Source organism: Poecile atricapillus, chromosome 7 (genome assembly GCF_030490865.1).
Source record: "Poecile atricapillus isolate bPoeAtr1 chromosome 7, bPoeAtr1.hap1, whole genome shotgun sequence".
In the NCBI taxonomy this organism is placed as follows: Eukaryota; Metazoa; Chordata; class Aves; order Passeriformes; family Paridae; genus Poecile; species Poecile atricapillus.
Genome location: NC_081255.1, coordinates 19,898,232 through 19,921,783, shown reverse-complemented (window position 1 = coordinate 19,921,783; position 23,552 = coordinate 19,898,232). Strand labels below are relative to the sequence as shown.

General features: G+C 43.1%; 1 protein-coding gene across 7 annotated transcripts; it reads right to left on the bottom strand.

The window, feature by feature from the left end:
- Positions 1-3,228: 3,228 nt before the first annotated feature.
- On the bottom strand, positions 3,229-22,045 carry LPAR3 (lysophosphatidic acid receptor 3). Of its 7 annotated transcripts, XM_058843127.1 has the most exons (5): positions 21,659-22,039; positions 17,169-17,325; positions 16,141-16,616; positions 13,001-13,758; positions 3,229-6,435 (listed from the first exon to the last, which is right to left on the bottom strand). In XM_058843127.1, exons 4-5 carry the CDS (start codon positions 13,734-13,736, stop codon positions 6,086-6,088), a joined length of 1,086 nt encoding a protein of 361 aa, XP_058699110.1. In that variant the 5' UTR covers positions 13,737-13,758; positions 16,141-16,616; positions 17,169-17,325; positions 21,659-22,039; the 3' UTR covers positions 3,229-6,085. The 7 variants fall into 7 exon arrangements, with proteins under 7 accessions (XP_058699110.1, XP_058699113.1, XP_058699108.1 ...); XM_058843130.1 differs by lacking the exon at positions 17,169-17,325 and having other exon boundaries at positions 21,982-22,045; XM_058843125.1 differs by lacking the exon at positions 17,169-17,325.
- Positions 22,046-23,552: the final 1,507 nt, after the last annotated feature.

The window sequence follows — 23,552 nt, the reverse complement described above, 5'->3', positions numbered from 1 at the left end:
TATCTCAAAGCAAGTCAGGGAAACTAAAGTTCAGGGATGGTGGGTGTGTTGACTTACTCCTGGCCTTCAGATACGCATAATGTTGGGTTTGGTGTAGGTTTTTTGTCTGCCATAGCCTTTTTAATGGGAGTCTTTGTTTCTTTCTTTCAGGTTTTTTAGAGAAGTTAGGCCATATCTATGATTTCAATGAAATTAAAAGTTTAATTAATTAATTAATTAAAGTTAAATTATAGCCATTGCTGAGAATGGATTAACAAGTGATTTGTGCTTTTCTTATTCTGCATGTTGACTTTCTTACAGGGCCGTATAGGAGAATCTGAAGTGCACAACTGGGATTTTAGTAAAGGCTAGTTCAGAAAAAAAAGCTGTCCCTAGCACAGTTGTCTGTGGTAAGTGCAGCAGAAGGTAGTTTAAACATTGATTCACTTCAGCTCACACAGGAGGAGATGCACAGATGCACGTACAAGACAATCCACAACAGCATTACCTGTGAGCTGCAAAGTAGCACTTCTAAGTGGGTGGGAAGAAAACAGATGCTTCTGCCTGATGCAATGAAAAAACACTCTCAATACTGCAAAAAAATGTGTACAAAAGAAGCCAGGGACCAAATGGTACTTGAAAGATAAGCAGGATGTTTTGAATAATGGCTGAAAGCATATGAGTCTAAATTCCCTATCTTCCAAAAGACCTTGTGGGTGGGGAGAAACTATCGTGACCTAATTCCTCGTTTCCAGATGGATTTTTGTCTTTTTCCCTGATAGAAGCATGCCTAGTCACTGCAAAGTATAGCATTTAGGGGGAACTGTGTTTTACAAAGGTTTCTAGAAAAAAAGTCATCTGTGTGACTCCACATAGCAAGCAAAGGAAATAATGCAGCTGCTGGCTCATGATAAATAAAACATCTTCTGCAGTTACTAGCAAAATGTGATATCCAGGGTTATTTTTCAGACCTGCTACAGTTCACAATATGGTCTCACAAATGGCCGTGCCAGCATAAGTAGGAGTGGGTGCAAGGGAAAAGTGGGATCACTTCTTTCAAGTGATTTAATTAGAATTATAGGCTGGGATAAATAACAATATTTCCCTGCCTGCTTCTTTTTAACATTTCTGTATCTTTTCTTTTTTTGGCTCTAATCTTACAAGCAGCCACTGCTTTGGGCAGGACCGAAGGCTGATCCTGCTCTGCATGTGCTTAGATAGTGGCCTAGAGCCAGAACCATAGGGAAAAAGCGTAAGAAATATGAGAAGCTTAAAAGGACCCTTCTTCTATCATCTTCCATTAACAAGTAGTTTAGAATCTTCATGTAGAGCTCTCTAAAACTGTGAAAGAATCATATCAGAAGAACTGCTCCTGCAGTTCACTGCTACTTGGAAGAGAGTTTTAAGGGAAAAATATGTATAGAATAAAAATTTGATCAGAGAAAGGCACCATCATATATTTGCAGTAATTATTGCAGTTCAAATACATGCACAACCTGTCATATGCACAAACACAGATGTATTTCACCAGTCTGCAGGAATTATTAAAAAAAAAAAAAAAAAAGAAGATAGCTCACAAAAAACCTATACAGAGGGGAAAATAGTCATGGTAAAGCAGCCCCAAAGTAGTGGAAGGGTCGTGCTCTGGAGGCACTCAAGCTTTAGCCATCTGGCTGCTGTCCCAGAGGGACTCATCACCCACACCACCTAGGTCAAACTGACAGCACAGATATCAGGGAAACTTCTCTCCCACGCACACAGCTATTAAACAGTGATCAGTCTAGCTGCTTATCCAGAAAGATTCAAAAGATCTATCGTGTAAAATAAAACCTCATTGTTCCCAGCTTTAATAATAGTTGTCTGAAAAGCATCTCTAATGATCGTGACCACACAGGCTTTATGGGAGAGCAAATCACAGAGGACAGACCATACATCTTTGCCCTGGGAAAAGCCATGGAGCGTTTCTTCCTGCACCCAATGATCAACTGGAAAAGCAACTTTGGTTTGGGAACAGCTGGAGAGAGAAAAGGAGAGTATCACAAAGGTTTTCAAACCATAATTGCTATGAAAATGTTGTCTTAGAAGTATCTGCTTGCAACTGACTGCAATACAGCAGCTCTCAAGGCTCTCAGATGCAGAAAGACCTCCAGCACCACCAGGAACATGCAGAATCTCATAACTATCTGACTTAATGGTAACTCTTCCCTTTCCTTCCTCTGCCTCCTATGAACTGATGTCCTGGAGTTTCTGTAAGTGTTCACCCTGAAGCCTTCCCCAGCAGAACGTACACTGATGTGTATAAATAGGAGCAGGCACGTGCAAAGTCAACTGATACAGATATTTTGGGAAATTAGTGAAAAAGGGAACAAGGGAACCCTGCAGAACTTGCCTTCACCAACTGCCCTTCGTTGTTTTAATTATTTTTTTTTCTAGTCAAGTATAAATAGTGCTTTAATGGTTTCCTTGAGACAAACTATTCTGACAAATGTTTATGGAGTCAATAAGGAATTCCCTGCTCTGTGAGTAGGTAGATGTTTAGACAGTTTGATGTTGGAAACATTACACAGCCTGTGCTGTAGCAGTTCATAGGAAAGTTTGATGCAAGATCAGTTTCCTGTTCCAGTCATGTCACATTGCAATTTATAGCAATAGACCATGAGGTATAAGCTCCAAGGAAAGCATCCTGCAGCAACAAAGGATATGTCAGTGCAAATAGTACCATTCTCCAAGCACCAATTTGCAGGTCTTTGGGGTTTGTTCTGTTGAAGACTTTTGGGGGGCTTCTTCTTTTTTTTTTTTTTTTTTTAATTAGAGAATAGAAAGGATAAGAGACCTCAAACCCTCCCACTTACTTGTAGAAGAATGATAGGTAACACCTTAATCCAGACCAGGAGTCCACTGGATGAGGTGCTGTAAAAAAAAAGTCCCTTACCTTCACAGACATCACCTCCTCCTGCTTAACTGGAAATATCATCCACAGGCACTTATTCTGCATCCCAAGTCCCAGGCTCTGCAGGAAAGACTTAAAGTTTTTCCCCTGCTGTGGATGCTCAAGATCCTCATCCAAGCTCTCTTCAGGGCCTGATTCAACCAAGCAATACACTGTCTAGTATTGCTAGCAAATAGAGAAATTTTATTAAAAGAACCCCCATCCCTACTCTGGACCCACAGTACCATGAAACAACATTTTCCCATCATTGCTCAATCACAATTCAAACAGGAAGAAAAACAAGACTTTCATTTTGAAGTACCATTTTATTTTCTATTAGGTTTGTATACAGAGCTCCAGCCTAGTTCAGACAAACTGCGCTGCAGTAGCAGTGGGGACAGGGGTGCTTGCATGCTGTGCCTTTGCAAGGCCACCAGGGGCAGGTTTGCAGGGCAAGGTTTTCGTAGCAGCGTGGGGCAGGGGGTACAGGGGTGGATTTTGTGAGAAGACACCAGAGACTTCCCTTTGTCTGACAGAGCCAATGCCAGCTGGCTCCAGGACAGACCCACCCCTGTCCAAAAGTGAGTCCATCAGCAACAGTGGCAGGGACCTGGGACAAGGTACTTAAGACGGATGAAACAAAACCTGTCTGACTGCAGCAGAAGAGGAGGGCGAGAATGTGTGAGAGAAATAACTGTGACAACACCAAGGTGGGCAGCAGGTGCTACAGGTGCCAGAGCTGAGCTTCCCCTGCAGCCAGTGGAGGCCCATGGTGGAGCAAAGATCTACCTGCAGCCTGTGGAGGATCCCAGGCTGGAGAAGAGGAATTCCCAAAGGAGGCTGTGAGCACATGGAAAGCCCATGCTGGAGCAGGTTTGCTGGCGAGTGACTCCATGGGAGACCCATGCTGTTGGAGAAATTTGAGAACTGTCTCCTGTGGGAGGGACACCACAAAGGAGAGGGAAGAGTGTGAGGAAACCTCACTATGAGGAAGGAGTGGCAATGACTGACGAACCAACCACATTCCCTGTCCCCCTGGCACCATTGTGGAATGGAGATAGAGAAAATTAGGAATAAAGCTAAGCCCAGGAAAAACGGAGGATTAGAGGAAAGTATTAAGATCTGGGTTTATTTCCCATTATGCTACCCTGATGTGATTGGTAATAACTTAATTTTTCTCAAGTCTATAATTGGTGATCAATCTCTCCCTGTCCTTATCTTGACCCATGAGCCTTTTGTTTTATTTTCTCTCCCCTGTCCAGCTGAGGAGAGAAGTGATGGAGCAGCTTTGGTGGACACCTGGTCTCCAGCCAGGCTCAACCCACCATACCACCGCCCCTACAAAGCACCACTTTACACGCTTTTCAGAACACCAAAGCAGTGAAGTAGTATTTGCACAAAAAAATTGCATTATAATAGCAAAAAACGTGTAAACATTTTTAGCGTTACTCAAATACACCATCTACCTTGAATACTGGGCCACATCCCTACAAGATAATGCATGTTACAGGACAGCTCTCTGAACAGGGCCTTGTTGTGCTTGTAAGATATGCTAAGGGCTGCTATTAAGTCTCCCAGTGCAAACCCCTTGCTCAGCCTTTGAGCCAAGGGCTGGTTCTGTTTTGACCAACACAGTCCAGATATCCACATGCAAGTGGCACCAAAGGAAGAATTTGGCCAAACTGCAGCTCAACTTTATCTTTCAGCTTCATAAAATATGTCCATGGTGTTGGCTCTTGCTGTTGTTCTCTGGTAATTCCAAGTGGCCAAAACTTACAAAACTTTTCAAAGTGACCTCTGACTGTGGTCACCTGCCTTAATACCAGGGATCAGACTTTCTCTAGGAGACAACACAGGAAACTCCCCTTGAAGTTAAAATGGCAACAGGGAGTTCACTGCCCTTGAAACCAGACAGCACGAACCAGCTTTTTAGACTACTGAAAAATCTACAATCCAGTTTTTAATTTGAAATTTTAAAAATAAGAACTTTACCCTAGAGCTTTGTATTGCTGGACTCTCTGTTAGAGCACAGTGCATAAGCCAGAACTGCAGCTGTTTGGGCTGTGGCTGCACCAGCACTAGATTTGATCAGTCACTATGCTGAAAGCCCTCCATCACTCACTGTTCCATGGTCTCTTCCTCAAGTACCTGTTCCAGTAAGATCTGTTTGCAAATTGGAGGAGAAATGTGGTCCACAAAAGGTCCAACAATCAATGCACACTGTACTATGGTAGGGACTTAAATTGATTTCAGGCTTTTTTTGCCTGTAAATTAATTTCTATTTGAAATAGCTTGATTGAACCTGGACAAATGGGTATTTAAACTTCCCTTACAAGTTCCTTTGTAAACCAGAGCTTTGGATCTCATTTCTCTCAGTGGTAAAGAGGAGTGAGCACACCCATTTGATGTTATCTAGGGAAGGAAGAAATGAGCTTTTCTGTTAATCCACCCTCAATGCCTGCCTACACAACAGCAGCAGAGAGTGCATTGTCTTTGCCGGCAGCATTCACCCCACTATGGAAGAAATAATGGCTTTTGTGCTTTCTGTACTCTCAGATCCTGACAATCCATGGTCAGACGTACCCACACACTCTGACGCCTGGTCTGGGTCTCTCATCACAGCCAGGTTTCTGGCATAGCTTTAGTAAACTATCAAACTACCTATTTTGAAAGCAAGATAAGGAGGAAGAGAAGAAGTAAGCATGAACTGTTTCATGAACTTCACAAACCAAGAAAACAGGTCACGACTCTGTCCAACCAAGCCTATCATCCTCCTCAAGATGCACAGAAACTAATCAAAGCATAAATACTCAATGAATGCCAAACCTGCAGAGTCAGGCAGGTTTCTTCTCTCTGCAGGAGCTTAAGGAGGGTCTCTCCATATTGTTTACATTTTGTTTCCGTGCACAAGAAGTCTCTGAGAGGTATTTATTCCATTCACACGAAGAAACAATTTCATGTACTTGAAAGACAAAAAGGATGGCAGCACAGAAAGTTTTCTTCATTACAAAGTGTTTTTCCATCAGGCAATTATTTATAAGAACTTTTGTTAACACTGGAGTTGAGGCTCTGGAACAAAGTGGATATATTGTTTACTAGCTTTGCCAGTCAATCTCCTCTTACAAAACCTCTCCCTTCCCCCACTCTTTTTCCAGCCAAGTCAGTCCCTTGCATAGCTCAGGAGTTTCCTTTGTCACCAAGATCTCCTTTTCCACAAATTGTCCCTTGAATAATGCCATCTTCAAGGTAGTGGCCCGAGATATCCGTGCTCCTGCAGAGAACTGTTGAGGGGATCCGAGATGAGCGTCTCTCCTGGCTCTTATCCTCAGAGGAGCAGCAAATCATTCTTTTCATGGTAGCCCACATCTCATCATCTTTGTATGAATAAATTATCGGATTCATGACAGAGTTCAAGAGGGCCAGGAGAAGAAACCACCTTTTAACATTCTGAATCCCACAGTCAGTACAGTTCAGGCCATCAAGCAGTAAGACGACCAGGCCAGGGGTCCAGCAGACAACAAAGGCACCTAGAAATATAGGAGACAATAAAAAGAAAACCAAATCTGACTTCAAGCTTCTAGGGGTTTGGAGTGTTTAATATCTTACAAGATTACTGAGTTTGTCAAAAATCTACACAAAAATGAGAAAAGCAGGAGTGGACAAAATTCTAATGATAGCAGCAAGATTGTATCTGTTACAGCTCTTCTGCCAAACCCTGAGCAGGAGGCAGGGCAGCTCTCAGAAGACTACAGGGAGCAAGAATCTGAGCTGCTGACAGCATCAACTCAAACACACATGGGAAAAGGTCATCACAACAGTGATTTATCCATGCTGATAAATAAACAAGAGCTCTGGAGCATTTAAAAGCAGAGAACTGGCGCTTGAACACACTTCCTCTCTTCATGTCTCTCATGTACCGGAGGAGAAGATATCAGGTGGTTCACTTCCACCACTGCCATAACATGATCCAAAGAGACGAGTCTCCAGCCACCCTACAGCTGATTCTGCAGTGCTAACTAATAAGACAGGTGTCATATAATTTAAAGATGTCCTGGGTGGGAAACCCACAGCTGGTGTAGGATGCACGCCACTGCCTACAGCCCACAAGCACTGTGAGCTCCCTGGTCAGAGCTGAGCCCACCTCCTTCCACTGCTCCCTGCCAGGCTCTGCATGCTGAGACACAGTAATTTGGCTGTGTCTCATGACACAGCCAAATTTAAAAATTTAGGGAAAAAAATTTAGTTACACAGGAAAAGAGAGGAGAAAACAAATAGATGAGTTGGTGAAGGTGAAGTGAAGGATGTAGCTGTCAAAGCAAAGAAATGAAGGGGTGGGAAAAAAAATCCAAAACCAAACCACAAAAAGTATGAGGAAGTAAATGCATAGTAGTGGTGGAGGAAGAGAAAATTCTGCGAGAGAGGCAAAAAAAATTAAAGGGAGAATAAAGGAGAAGAGATCTTAGACAGACTGAACACAGCACAAAGAAAACATTAAAACCACAGCTTAGAAGGCAGTTCAACATTGAATTTGCACCTTTCCATGTTCCTGCACACCCACACCATAAGTGAGGGTGAGGAGGGTAACATTGCTACCAAGTGCAGCCTCAGCCACAAGCTGGAGAGGGGCCCTGGAATGCCCCATCTGCCCCTTGGTCTCCCCGCTGCACTGCACCCAGTGATCCCTTGCCCAGAGCCCAGGGAAGGAGTAGCCATATGCATGATAATACTAACTTAGCACAAGCCACAATTGCTGTCTGACATACAGAAATAGAAAATTACAACTCTGCCCAGCAGTCACAGTTTGAACAATGTACCAAGGAAATTCCAATCACTTATCATAGCAGAGTTTCCCCATTTTGGAGCTTGGAGAAAAAATAATTCAACAAATAATAGCATCTACATGCCTAAAAGCTCTCTGGGGATATGAATTTCTGTTCAACAATTTTGGTAGAACAAGCAAGTCCACCTCATCTTTTAAAAGCTGCTGGTACTCCCATATCCAAGCTGTGGAAGCCAGCAGTGGGAGGGATCACAGCAGGAGCAGGCAGTGCTCAGCAGCACCTCAGGCACCCCAGCACACTCTGCTGCACACACGGGCTGGTGGCAGCAGCTCTGACACTTCTCCCCATTGAGGACTGGAGTGGACACTGCCCATAGGGAAGGCAGGCTCCCATGGCATGCCAAGTGGATTTGTGTGAGAAATGTATCCAGGATGAGGTGCTGTGCATCTTGCTGCAACCTTGTGCTCCTGGACTACAGACAAAATTCAACTGATTTACTCTGTTCTAGGAAATATTCTAGGCAATACTGAACAGAAAGGCAAGAGACCACTGTCTTCAGAAACTGAATTTTCTACTCTGCTGTACCAAGATTTTTGTGATGCTAAGTACTAATTTCATGGTGTTAGTTTTGAGATACTGGTTAACATCAGTAACATTCCTCCATTGCCCACTGGCACTGGGAGCTGCATGCTGCTACCACAACACTTGTTTTCCCTGCTCAGTCTCTGTACCACACACTGGTTTGGCTCCTGCATGTTGAGTAAGCAGTTGTGAGCAGGGCACCAGCTCTCTCTTATCATCTACAATGGAGAAAACACTGCACAGATTTGCTGTCCTGGGGTTCCCCAGCAAATCCCATCAATTTTAACAAGTAACTCAACCACTCAGACAATACTGTGCCTAGTTAAGTGTCTCAGCAAGTATTTGGAAACAGAGCTTTCACTACCTACCAAGGGTCACTGGCAAAGCTGCCAATCCACCAGCTCCATGCAGAAACTGAGATGGTAACAAACCTTCCTGAGAACAGATGCTGAAAGCATTTTGACCGCTTGTTGCATAAAGTGTGTAAGGTAGAGCCATGCTTTTATGGAAGTCAGCAGGAAAGGAAAGAGGCACCCCAAAAGGCACATTTAACAAAAGACACTGAAATCTGTCCATCAAACAGAACCAAAGATTGTAGGCAGGAGTAGTCCATGAACTTGCAGGATGTATCCCTGTCTATCTGTACAAGAAGAACCCTAAAAGGTTTCAGCTGCAAAAGCAAGAGAAGATAAAAGACCTGAAGGGATGTCTCCACACATTTCCCACAACTGAAAACAAGGACGGGGCAATGCAGTGACAGTGTCCAAGTTACTGGATAATGCTTTCTCAGGGCTGCTGCTTCGACTCCATCAAAAACACATTTTGCTCTTAGCACCACAGAGATGAAAGTGAGGCATGTCTCAGACTCGCTGCCTTGCTCAGATTCTGTTATTTTTACCACTGAGTTTCAGAGGGAACCATGGTTAAGCATAAAAATATACCTTAGTCTCAGCCCTTCAGCAGTTCTCTTGTTTGCAGAATATTTATCCCGTAGGAGCTCCCCTCCCTGACAAAATGCCATACTCCAAAAATAATTTAACTTCTGGGACTCTTTAAAATTCACAAAAGTGACATGAAATACAGCCTGGCTGCCACACAGAACAACTCAGAGTCTTTCCACCAGATTATGGGAGATCAGGTGTCACAATGCCTCAAGGTTAGTTTGAGGATTTTCCATTAGCTTTAACCATGGAATTTCTTGTAGATTACATCATTTCTGTTTAAAAATTAATTTCTGTGGATCTGGAAACACTACTGATGCTTCAACAGCATCATTTCATAAACTCCTGCACATCAAGGCTGTCCCTGAGCATGCCAACACCAAGAAAAAAAGAGTGCAGGAGGTTCCAGCTGCCAATGCCACATGTGCAACCAAGTTAAAACAGCAAGTTACCAATTAAACTATAAATTCACTGAAACTGAAAATCATCCACCCCAAAGCTGTTATTTCAGCAGGAATCTTGCTGCCAGGTTCAGAGGAGCTACCACATACACAACCACCTGAAAATCACACACCCGCACACCTGCAGCCACTCGTCTTCAAAGCTACAGTCACAAGCTGAGCTGGGATTATGCCACAAGATCAGCCCAAGTGGATTTTAGCCCACTTTTCTTGGTTTCACATCTTCCAGATTCAACTAGGTAACTCCCTGTGGTTCAGCATGCCAAAGGGAAAGCCTCACTCCCATGCCATGATGGGCTATTTTGGGGGTTATGGCAGGAATATGCAGATGACAGGGACCTGACTCCCAGCCTCTGGCAGGGACCCTCTGAGCCTAAGTGATGGTGCAAAAAGCCACCTGAAGCTGTGGTCATCAGAAATCCATGAAATGACACTAAAATCTCAATTCCCCCAACTCTCAAATCCTGCAGGGCCACAGGAGGAGAACACCCAGAGAGGACAGGGATGTTTTGCTGGAAGGGCAGCCAGCCACAGCCCAGCCTTCCCAAGGATGGAGCAGAGGAAGCTGGGAGGAGCAGCATGCCAGCAGTACCCAGCCACACACATCCTCCTTCCACACAGCAGCAGAGGAGAAGGATTTTGTCCTGAATCTCCCATGAAACCAATAGAGCACATGAACAAAAATGTTGGGGCTTATTAAGCTTTATCCAGCACAGCATCTTGGAATGGGCTTTTAATTAAATTTATATCAGGCATGTACTCCAAAGCATTTTCAGATGTTTTGGAAAAAAAATGAAAAATAACTGCTTTGGGCAAAACCCACGTGCAGCATATAGCTCCAGGCTCTTGCATCAGTGGTTCTAAGCAGGATTTTGGAACAATCACTTTGGTCACTTGGTAACTCCTGTGGTAAAGTCCAGAAAACAAGCTATTTGGTTTTTAATATATTTTGCACACAGTGCTTGAATGACTTGGGCAGGAGAGCACATTTCAAACTGTTTAAAAAAATAAGTCCGCATTCTTGAAAATAAATGGTAATAAAAAGCCCCTCAGAGTCAAAATCTGGATAATTGATATGAAGTTATAACTGATATGCCAAGATGCATTTCCTCTGACCCATGAGCTTGAAGTAGACTGTACACCCAGAAAAACCACCACTTAATTTAACTTCTTTGGAAGCAGGCTCTGTTTCAGTTTTGTTTCTGACTGACAAGCAAATATACAAAATTATGATCTCTAAAGTAGCACTCAGGCAAAGTTAAATTTTCCTGGCCCAGCACACAATAACATTAAATGTTCTGCCTCAATTATAGCTCAATTTCATGGCTGAAAAGCCTTATGCTGTGAGTAAGAGGAAGCTGATGCTGAACACCAAAGCAACCCATAGTCCAAAGGCCCACTCCCTAGTAAAAGAAATATCAAGTTCGAAATGAGACTTTAAGTATGGTTTATTTCCACACAGCAGCACTGTCACAGAGAACACTGAAGGCTTGCCACAGGCTGAAGGACCATGAGGGATGAGCAAATGGCATCCCTGTCCCTCCAAGTCCCACACTGGCTGCAGGGTGCAGTTCTGCCTTCAACAAAAATGCTCCAAGAACTGCTTTTTAAAAGTGCTCTGTTTTCTGTCTCTTTCCAATGCAGCAGTTAACTACAGTCCACTCATCCCTATGCATTAGGACAGGATCATATTTGGAGCAATTCAGAGTTTACCTGCAGGGATTTTGTCCTTCCAGGTGTATGGTTTAGGTTTCACTGGACAAGAGCTTAGGCAAGGCAAAAGATCAACCTTGTTCTCGCAAGTCAAGGGCAGGGGGGCAGGAACAATCACCAAACTGACTCTCAAAAGAAGAGCTGGGGAAGGACACAGAAAGAAAAGGCTCTGGCAGTGGACATGTCAACTCCAGAAGGCACAGAAGTAAAAGTGAGAACCTTGTACGTGCTTGAACTATCAGTCTACTTTCTGTCACAAGGTCAGGCACTGTGAAGTTTGATGGAATTCAGCTTCTGAAGCTCTTAAAGACATCATTTGGCGGACAAAGATGTTACGTAGCACAGCACTATTATTTCAGAAAAAAAATAATAAAATCAGATACCATACTGTGCAAACAGCATCCAAAAACTGCAAGGGAAAGCAAGTGTCCTCAACTTGAACTTCCTACTCTAAGTCCTACCTCCATGAAAAATTACACTTTTCTCCCAGAGCTCTCTAATACTACCACGCTGCAGTATGTCACAACTGTGGCCCAGGTATACATGACCACCAGCTTTCTCAGAAGCTCCAGCTTTGCTACATTGGCTCATCCAATCTCTGAACAGCTGTTAGAGCAGTAAAGCCATATTTGTGGGTTTAGAGTCCTCCACCACCACCTGAGCCCAGCTTCAAAAATGTCTCAGTGTACCCCCAGTTCCACCTGGAGCCCTGCTCACATGATATCTGGTTTCCAGGGTGCATCTTGTTCAGATTCAAGTAATTCTGTGTACAATTGACTGCTACAGCTAGTATTTGTTCCAAGGATCAGTCACCTGCTCAGTTCATCTCCAATTTAATGTGCACTATATCACAATTCCCTGATGAAGTGATCTGAGCTCCTTAAGTATCAACAGTGTCTTTAAGGTAGAAGCCAGGGCAAATCTCATGTTATGATTTAGAGATCTAAGGCTAGACTGTACCATCATTATCTAAAAGCATTTTGCACCATGAAATATACACAGAAAGAAGGTGAACCCTTCCCTTGAATATCAAACCTCTATCAAAATCACAGACCCACAAGCCATTCTCTCCTTTCCCTAGGGAAGGTGCATTTCCAGGAGGAAGAAATTTCTATGTCCAGGAAACAGCCAAGAGAAAGATGTGCAAAGAAAATGATCGACAATCAACATTAGTGCTCATGGTCTGGTGCAAATATTAAAAAAAATTATTTTGAAAATGTTCTACTGGGTAATTATAAACCTTCACAAACCTTTCTCCAAAGTGATTTTGTATCTTTCTGCTTAAAAAAAAAAAAAAGGCCAAAACCCTTAAAACCCTTTACCTTCACAATTTGTGTTTTGTAACATGGCACTTACACTCTTCTTCTGTATGTTGACCAGTCCTCTATCTCATGTTTCTGCATAGTGCAACAGCTATTTCACTGTCTAAAGCACACAGAAATCTAGATGTCTCCAGCACTTACAAGTTCAGTGAGGGATTTTTTGTGTTAGGAGGGTTGAACAATTTTTGTGGAGTTTTTTGTTGGTTTGTTTCAAATGAAAACTAAACCAAACCAACACAAACCAATTCACTGGCACTGCCAGCCTCGCCCACCATGGTTTGTAGCCTCTTACCCAAGACAGTCATGACAGTCTTCATAAGCTTCACAGGGGTTCTCCTCCGGCTAATGGACCCACTAGTGTGTGACGACAAGACATTGGTTTTCCTCTGGACGTACATGTAGATTCTTATGTAAACCACCACCATAATAAAGAAGACAACCAGGTTTAAGACACTCCAGAACACCAGGTAACTTCTGCTGTAAATGGGTGCCAGGGATGAGCAGACAGTAATGTCACAGAGACAGTTCCAACCCAACGTCGGAACAGCACCCATGAAAATAGCAATGGCCCAAATCGATGTAATTAAGAAAGTGACTCTCTTCTTGGTGAGATTGCTGTGGATCTTCATCCGCATGATGGACATGTGGCGCTCCACAGCGATGACGAGCAGGTTCACCAGGGACGCTGTCAGGCTGGTGTCCAGGAGACCCTGACGCAAAAACCAGCGGTTAACTGTCAATGTCTTAGACACTGGGCCTGTGTTGAACATCAAGAAGACGTAGGCGATTCCAGCAAAAAAGTCTGCAGCTGCTAAATTGGCCAGAAGATAGTAAAAGGGAAAATGAAACCTCTTGTTCTTCACCACAGCTGCTATGACCAATGAATTTGAAATGAAAATGAAGAGGCAGAAGAACGTCCCAAAGCACAGAACACCAATGAGCTGTGGTCCTGTCCACTCATCCGCTGTGTCCGTCTTTGTCCTGTTGTAAAAAAAGTCCATGCGCTTGTCATAGTAGCATTCGTTCATCCTGGATTAAAGCCCCTGCATCCTAGGAAGGGTGGAAGGGAAAAAGCAAGAAGATTAACAATCAGCTAATAGTCCTTGCTTCAATCACCATACCTTTGTTTTTGGGGGACAAGGGGCTGTGCCAGAGACACAGGAGTGTATATGGAGGCCTTAAGTAAAAATTCAAACTGTACAGCATTGATGCAGAAGATATTCTGGAGGACCACAGTGCATGAGGCTTGGATGAATCAGGAATTCTAAAAGATTTTCCTACTTCAAAAATTCCACTACAGTTCTTTTGCACTAGCAGTCATACTGTACAGGCAACAAAGTGGAAGTTAAGAAAATTACTTTCTGGAGGTCATGGAGAAAATCTGAGCAACAGCCAAGCCATTCTTGCTATGCAATCCCATGTTTGAGCCACAGCCCCATCATTATTTCCATTTCTCAGTGTAGCCACTTGGGATAGGGAACCATAACTCATAACTCTTCCATTTTACTGGCTAAGCAATAAAAGGCCCATTACAGACAAAATACTTCTTGGTTTTCCAAATATATATTAATAAATGTAAAAAATGTATGCACATAAGATACTACAGGCATATATATTCTGAACTCCTATCTTTTATTTACTACCAGAGGACTTAAGTAAATGTGCTGAAAAGGGAAAAATATTTTCTAGATATTTGACTATTCTAAAGCCAGGAATTATTCTACTGGGTTCTCAACCCAGGCTTGTGAGCACCACACAGCCCAATTATCTTTAAAACTAAAATCCAGTTCCCTACCCAACCACAGGTTAAAGCAAGCCCCAGGAACAGCAGTAGTGCTGGGGTTTATTTCTCATACCCACTCAGCACTGTTTTGGACACAGGGCTATTAAACCTGATGATGGAGAGGGAGCCCAAGTTCCAGATTACATCACACTTCTGGTACTCTGGCGAGGCCAATGTCAGCTGCCTTGGCAATTTTACTGCTTTTTATGAACTAGACTGAACCTGGACTAATTTACACAGCAGATCTGACAGCAATTACTCATGACTGCTGGACCCCAAGCAGGGTCTTACAGCACAGAAAGGAGAATTTGTGTCTGATCATCACACATTAACTGTCAGTATCTGAAGAAGGGTTTAAACAATTCAATAACAGATATTTTACAGCTTTAGCAAAACCCAGGAACACAGCCATAGCACAAGATCTTAACCACAGTGGCAACCAACAAAAAACCTAGAAAAAGTGGTTACAGGCAGAAAAAAATTTAAAAAGCACAGGCTTTCCACCTCTGCAGCTAAAATTGTTGACAGATAAACATCAGGTTCACTTAGTCTATTATTACCCTGTGGTTATTTTACAGTTAAATCTCATCTCCCCAGGGACTGGGAAGAATTAAACAATCCCCAGCAGGCTGGTTAATGCATCAGTGTTATATTAAAGGTTCCTTCCAAGCTTTAAACTAAAACAGTCCATTTATGTTATGCTACCTGTACTATTTCATGCAATATTTACAGTAATTTTAAATCAAATTACACTATTCCATAGTTAGTATTTTCAATAAATTTATCTTTTTTAATATTCCGTTTTTCTGAACTAGCTCCTTAGCCTTTTTTCCTTAATTTTTCTTAATTCCCACCTAGTAGTCAACATGAAAGCAGGCCACTTGACATTGTTGTCCATTTTATTGCCCTCAAGAACTTGGGCAGCCACTTTTTTTACAAAAGACTGTATTACTTAAAGCATCAAATTCAAGCACATAGTCAGAACTAAGAACAGCTACTTAAGGACAAGAAGTGGAAGGAAACAAGTAAATCATCCCTTGTGCTGAAATATTACAGAGCATCCCTCTATCTAAAAATAAAAAGCCTCAGCAATACAGATCCACTGCAATGAGTCAACTGGAATTCAACACCCACTGCTCCCTGCTCACGGCAACAAGGGGGAGTTGGGCAGCCAGTAGGTTCCCCATTCTCACCTAGGAAGTACTCAAAATCAAACTCAGTCTGTAAGTGACCAGAAGTCCCTGAGGAGCTGCAGACAACAGCTACTCGAGTAGCCGAGTGCTGGGAACCCTGCCAGCAGAGAAGCCTCTGCTCTAACACATCAAGGCAGCAAAGGACCTACTGAGCTTGACATTAAGCTTTTACAGAACAGCCCAAATGCCTGCAAATAGAAGCAGCATTTTGGGCAAGAATGGCAGGGCAAAAAAAAAAACCAAAAAACAAAACTGTGAAAATTACAGGGAAGGTTTTCTGAACATGTTGTATCTTACTGTGTAATCATCTCAACAGATGAATCCTTTGCTTGCAGTGACAAAGAATAAAGAAATCTGCAGATGCTTTTTGTATCTTATTTGAAGTAGTAACTAAAGAAAAAAAATATTCACACATCCATAGTTCTCTACTGAAATAATTACACTACAAACACTTACTGTCACACAGCAGAGCTCAAATGACAAATGATTTTGAAAGAGATGTCTTGAGGTGTTGAGGTAAGATGAGAAGGAACAGAAAAGCATCCAGCTGATGTCTCAGAGTCACAGGGCAGACTCTGGAGATTTCCAAATGGAAGCTGCACCAAAGCAGAAGCTGAGCTGGAGCTAGTTTACACCCCAGTCCTCCGAAGCAGAGATGCAGTACTTGGCTGTCTGCACCAGCCTGTGTGCAAAAAGCACTTACAACACCAGGGGCCTTGCAGACAGTGGTTTTCTTCACACCTTTTTCTGAAGTCCTCCCAGCAGAATGAGCCTGGTCTCAGGGGAGCTGTACAGCCATGACAGAGCTATGCAGCTGAATCCTCTGTGGTCCTGCCCCAGTCCACACCAGGCACCAGATGTGGGATAGAATATCCCATAGCTCCTGGCATGTCACATGTCCTGGCAGAACTTTCTTCTCCAGGTCTTCTCTTCTGCAACCAATCAGAGATGCTTACCTTAATCAGGGCAGATTTAAACTTAAGAAGAAAAAAAATAGCCCTTAAATATAGCCCTTTATTAAAAGTAATCCTTAAATATTACATATTTCAGATCTGTTTATTAAGTAAACGAGAATTTGAGTATTCAGGCAAAATATTGTTCCAAGTTAGTAGAAAAACAGCTGAACTTGTCAGTCCAGACTTAAAAAGGCAAGAGAGTCATCCAGAGAGCTCTCCACTTGTGCTACTCACTTTAAGAATTGCCTTATTTTGCCTTGCAATTGGCCCTCCCAAAACTGGTACTTCTTGCGGTTTTTTTGTGAGAAAGGACAGCCAACAATCTCTATGCACCTGTTCTACAGCACTTGGTGTTTCCTATCCCACCATGCAGACCTCCAGCAGTTATCACATATTGCATATTCTACAGGTGAGCTGAGCTAACAGCTTGCTCTTTCACTTGCTGGCAAATACATCAAAACTTGTCAAGTGCCAAAAGCATATCCTTGTCTAAAAGGTTCTTTTCCTCATCTCAATTTATTTAATTACCTTATTTCAACCAACAGTGGCCACAAAGGTCACAAACCGATGGACTCTGAGCTGCATTTTCCTCTACCACTCTTGAGTAAACATTCAAGATTTTTCTCTTGAGTGGGAAAAATCCTCTGTTCCACAAAATCTCAAAGGACTTGGGATTTTAGTTAAACTGTTCAAACACAAAGGCATACTTTAAGAATTCTTCCCAATACATAACATCCTGAACTTTGTCTTAATGACTGTTTGTATATTTTAATTGATTATAAATTCCTCTATGAAAGTATAACTCCTACCAAGTCAGAAAATGTTCTTCAAATAAAAGAAGTTACATTAGTATGTATGAAAATATTACACTAGCTACCTGAATAAAAGATATAGTAAAATAAAACATCACTTAGATAATGCTTTCAACAAAAAGTTTGGCTAGTTGCAAGCTAGCATGCTTTAATGGTTGTTATTCAATTGGAATCCTGCTTGCTTCAATAAATTCACAAAAAATCTGTATATTTATAATGAAATTTAATATCAGCTATTGAAGTCAAGGATTTTTTCTGATTGAAACTAGGATTAAAATTAACTTTAAGTAATTTTGATTAAAAATTAAATCAGCTCTAAGTGGAGTTACTCATTATTAATGAGTATTATTAATATTAACATTTCTGAAGGAAAACACAAATAGTATTTTAATGACAAAGTCATTATAAAATTTAGCCTGCATGCCATAATGTGGTTCATGGCACACCCCCATGGTTTTCTGCCTCTTCCCTGTCCATTAAAAACCAGGATGTTTCAATACATTGGCTACAACTTTATTGAAGGGCTGGCGTCAGTTTGGGGGACTTTGATGGCTTCTGCCCTGTTTCTGTATAAATGTGAGAGGGAGGGAGCAGACAGACCTGGGCTGGCACAGATAGCTACTGTGAGAGGGTTCAAGCCAGCTTTAGAGATGGACTGAAAGGTCCTCAGAGCAAAACTGAGCCTACAAGGAGGATGACAGTGGTGAAGCCCTTTAGCAGGGCAGAAAGTCATCGTAGGGGAGAGGGAAGGGTGTTTGCCCAGGCAGAACACCATCCTGGTTTACTGCTGGTTTTCCTGAGCTGGAACAGGAATTTCTGTGCAGAATTTCAGGGTAGTTCAACACCCAAAATGATACATTCTGGAACAGGAGAGATCACAAAGCCAGTACAGTCCGGGCAGGTCTGTGAGACGGTGCAGAGGAGCAAGCTGTGCCCAGGCTCAGCCTGCAAAGCAGGCAGGCTGCCAGCTCTGCCTGAGCACTTTGCCTCCTGCCTCCCCTTCTCCATTAGCAAAGACCAGGTATTAAATACAGATCTCTAAGACGTTTTGAAACTTATTACAGATGTTTCTCTGCAGAAAGCTGAGTTTATCACACTGATCACAGGCACAGGTGGCAGAACAAGGAAGAGAGTCACTTGAAATACTCTCTTCGCATGCAGACTGTCACTGCAGAGAAATAGCAGCAGTACTTGCCTACTTGCACATATTCCTTCAGCTTTTTTAATTTGTCCTAAAAGCAGCAGATGGTTCTTGACAGAGCACCACCAAAGCAGTATCTGGAGGCTTGCAGCCTGTGCAGCCCCTGCCCAGGGCTCCCCACAGCACTGCATTTCCCTGCCCAGACCCTGTGCCAGGCAGACACAGACACCCTCTGTCCCGTCCTCTTCTTCTGCGTAAACCACTGCTGCTGCCTTTGTTTTTCCCATTACTGAAAAGCTCTCTCACCCTACTCCCCAGAGGAAGGCACAGGCAGAAGGAAGCCAGGGTGCTGGGCAGCCAGAGCTATACATACCAGCAGTGGCAGTCCAGAGTGGGAATTGGTTCCTTGTTCCCCTCCACACCCTGCTACATGTATGGCCACGGAGGAAAACACAACTGAATGATTGCACAGTAACCCAAGAAACCCATCCAGGTTACCTCAGCTTAGAAAGAAATGCCAGTGCAGAAAAGGGCGTGTAACAAAGCAGAAGCCAAAAATGTTAATATGTAACTGTAAGGAAGAGTTTTGTGAGCTAAGTGCTCTGGTTCACTTTTCATTGTCTTTAATAGTTTATTGATATTATAACCTAAATAATTTAGAGAAACAAACTGAAAGGAAGCACACAGAGAACACAAAATTATGCATACAAATATGTCTAAACTAAAGGGTTTTTTTTTAATCTGTTACTACTAGAGGATGTAATTGAAGCCAAGATTCATTTAAAAGGTTTTACAGAGATAATTTATCTCAGAAATGCAACTGTTTTACATTTTGTTTATTAAATAAATTGTGCAGGCACTACCTGTACTTGAAACAACATGGTACATGGTACACTTCAAGGACCTGAGAATGCAATTTTTCAAAAATATTTTTAAAATGCAGCTTTACAAATTGAAAAAAAAAAATATGACTAAAAAACTATGAGGCCAAATGAGTAAGTTTTTCAACTAGAGAATTTGCTTATTTGTAACGGAATCTACTTGTGCTTGTGTTTGGCTCTATTTTTTTTCTTTACCTGAAGTATCTCCAAGTTCAGATAACTAGCTGAACTCAATCACTCCCAAGCAGCATAATCTCATTACCTCGGTCTTCAGTACATTTTAGACGAAGGAGAGCAAAGTGCCACATCCATTTTCTCTCCAAACCTGTTTCACCTACGTAATGTTAACTTATGGAAATTACAGCAGCACTCATACTTTCACCATGATTCTGGGTATTTCCAGTAATAGTCCGTTTCTGTGGTGTCATCTTTTGGACTGGGAAGGGAGTGGGGCAAAAGGAATGAAGATGATCCTTTCGCAGCTCTTAAGTACCCGTGGTGGAAACATTTAAGGTTTTTATTTATCATACATCCTGCACAAAAGACCAATGCTAAATGGTACAAATATAGAGCCACAAGAAAAGTATTAAACATACTGAAAATGTAGAACCTCAAGACTAAATATTTAAAGTTGCAGAGAGAGGAAGTAGTACCGCCAGCCACGAACCACAGCGCTCTGTACACACAGTCTGATAAGAGGCTTAAAAATCACTGTCAGGGCACACAAGTGCCACCCTGTACATGTAAGTGACAGTGCTGTTCCTCTTCCAGACTGACAGTGGTAGTTGAACTGGGAAACAGAGCTACAGAGGCACCTCCACCAAGGTATTACAAAGCTCAGGCTCCAGCTCCTGAAATCCCTTTAGCTCTACTGCACTAAATTGCTTCTGAAAGCTCTAATACATTGCAGAAATTTGTTAGGGGCAGATAAAAAGTAACTCACTAGTTACCACAAGTTTAGACTTCAGACTTCGGTAATTTAAGACTTTCTGAAATTATGGTTTACTAGATCTATATATGGAGTTCAAACTAAAAACTTTGCTGCAAAGCCTTCATTTAGTCTCCTTTAAGTGTGGTTCTGGAAGGAGCTGGCAGGTCATCCTATAATGCGGAAACAGACACAGCATTTAAAGTATTTAAAAGTCATTCAAACAGCCTATACATTGTGAAACATGCCTAGAAGAAAATACCTGTTCTGCTTCTAAAGTAAGTTTCCCGTTTCTGCAGAAATTCCAGATCCTCTCACTGGTCACTACCAACCCCCTTTCACTATTCAACAAACCAGCTTTCTTTCACAAAACCTACAGAATGTGGATACAGACTATTTCAGCACAGTCCCAAACAACTTTTATTGTTTATTTTCAGCATATACTGATGAGGACTTAAATCACAGCACTCCTGATTAACACAAGTCAAGATAAATATATTCTCTAATGTGTCAAATCATATACTTCAGAGACTTTATTTTATTATCTGATAGCATAAAGCCTATGCTGGAAGACATTCCTAAATGGTTAATGGCCAGTGCAGCACAGGAGGATAAGGACACAGCCAGTCTAACTTGCCTGAAACTTTCACCTAGCATTCTGAAAAAAAAGCTAAATACATCTCTCAGCTTTACATGGGGGTAAGAACTCCTGCTCCTGTACTGATTATGCACATTTGGTTTGTGGGACTGTTTGATTTGCTTGTTTGCTTTTAGTTTAATTTTCAGTACAGAGATAAGTTTAGCGAAATCAGATTTTTCACTCTACAATTGGAATTGAGTTGTACTTTCTACTGCACCTTTTAGAAGACCGAAAGAACATGGAAGAAACCACGCTCAGCACAGCTTAAAGAATAAAGCTACTGTAATGCAGTTTACCAGTCTGTAACAAGAAATGTCTTTTTCTAGACTAGTATCACAGATAGGAGAGCAAACCCACGTTCATGTTCTCTGAAAATACAAGGGTACAAAACTGCTTCCTTTCCCTCACCCCCCGCCTCGACTTTGTTTCCCTAAGGGAAAGAACTTATTATGCAAAATAATGGCAGTGTGTTTTTTCGGTGTATTGCATAGATTAAGATAACACCGTATTAAAAAAGCCACTTAACAGCAGACCCTTTGCCGGCGCCCGCAGTCCCTACCAGCTGCCGGCCCAGCCAGGGCTGTGCAAAGGGAGTCTCGAATGTATGGAAACTCACGTGTATGTGTCTGTACGTGCGCGTCCGTGTCCGCGCACCCCGCGCCGTCTCTCCGGGACCGAGCGGCAGCCCCGGCGCTGCCCCGCCGGGCTCGGGCTGCGCTGCGGGCGCCGCTCACCGCCACGGCCCGGGGCTCCGGCACCACCGCAAAGACTTTCACTGAACCGCAAGAAGTTCTGTCAGCCCGACTCCAGGAGGAAAGGCGCATTCCTCCCGGAGCTCGTCCAGCCCGCCGTAACACTGTTCCTACCGCTGCCCCCTTCACCGAGCCGTGCCCGCAGTCGGTGGCAGGGGCTCAGCCTGCCCGCCCCGGCCCCACTCACCGGCAGCCCCGGCGCGGAGCGGAGCAGCGCCAGCGCCGCCGCCAGAGCGAGCCCGCCCGCCCCGGCCCGCCCGGCTCCGGCCCGCCCCCCACCCCGCTCCGGCCCGGCCCGCCCCGCCCCGCACCTGCCCCCGGCCCGCCCCGCCCCGCACCTGCCCCCGGCCCGCTCCCAGCGAACGGGAGAGCTCGCCCAGGGCTTTGTTTCCGCCCCAGGGCCAAGGTTTGGCTCGCCCCCGGCACAGGCGGCTGTGGAGAACGCTAGCGGGACCCCCGAACGAAAGCTGCACAAGTCTAAAGGGCTGTGCTGCCCGAAAAGCCCATCAGAAGTCCATCATCATTCACAGATTAGGAAACAAATGCAAAAAGCCAGATAAAATTGCAATAACTTCTGCGAATAGATCCGGCCAGTACACACAGGTAGAGCACCACACGTAGCTTTTCCATAAAACACAGTGTAAAAAGCAAACAAGAACCACTTCACACCCAACAGTGTGATACGGAAACTTGGCGGCTCATGCCACCTCCAAGGGGCAGGACTGAGCACACACAGCTTTGCAATCAAAGACAAGTCAAACTCAAAAGTAGATGGTAGTACAAAATAAAATCTTTCTGAAGCCTGTGATCAAATGGATCTGAGCCACTGCAACCTACCTGAATCGCTTACAGAGGCCAGGCATATGTCCCCATAGTGTAGACCTAGGCACGGGTCTGCTCACAGCTGAAGAGCTGACAAAAGAAAATCTCAGCAGAAGATCCCTGCCCCACTTCTCAGAAATCCTGGTAACAATTACAGCATAAAATTTAGGGTGTTAAAAGCCTAGGTACAGCCTTGCACATTAACATTATATATGAAATGCCAAACAGACTCCATTCCAATTTTTTTTTGTTTTAACAACAAAAAAAAAAAACCCACAAAACAAAACAAAAAAAACCCCACCAAAACAACAACAACCCCATCTCAGAATAAGAGCCCAATCTTATTGACCCAGTTCCCCTCACTTGAATGCTCACTTTGAAGATGGCTCAGGAAATTTTCTTCTCTTCCTTCCTGTCCATGTCTTTCTAATACAAGCTTCTCACTGTCTCATCCATTTCTACCCTCCTTTTGTTAAGTCCTATAAGCAATTAACAAAAGCCTCTTATTCCCAGAGAACAAAACTATGAAAGGCAACAGCCACTTTTCAGAGCACTTTGCAAAAGTTTATGCTCCAGTTCTGCTTCCAATACTGCACATCACCTCCTTAGCAGCTGGAGTGGGACCACCTATCAGTCAGCAACTGTGCTCAAATCTGTATTAATGTGCAGAATTCAGTCAACATATGCCAGATTTCCTGTTAAGTTTCACCTCTGTGGAATAGAGAGCCAGTAATAGCCTTCAGCAAGTTTCTCTTATCTTTTTTTCCAAGAGGAAAAAAAACCCAGAACACCAGATGGTGAAGATAAAAATTGGTTTCTACAGCACATTAGTGACCTGCTCTAATATGGTAGGGCTGAAGCAGCAGTCTAGCTAGCAAGAATTTAATATGATTTAAACCATAAAAAAAAATCAATACTGGACAAGAAAGCTTTATG

What these genes read in the sequence shown, in the direction of transcription:
- LPAR3 (XM_058843130.1), bottom strand. Translation starts at nt 13,736, where the DNA reads ATGAACGAATGCTACTATGACAAGCGCATGGACTTTTTTTACAACAGG. An exon ending in GACTGTCATGACTGTCTTGG is followed by an intron (nt 6,436 to 13,000) that starts GTAAGAGGCTAC and finishes CTATATTTCTAG; the next exon opens with GTGCCTTTGTTGTCTGCTGG.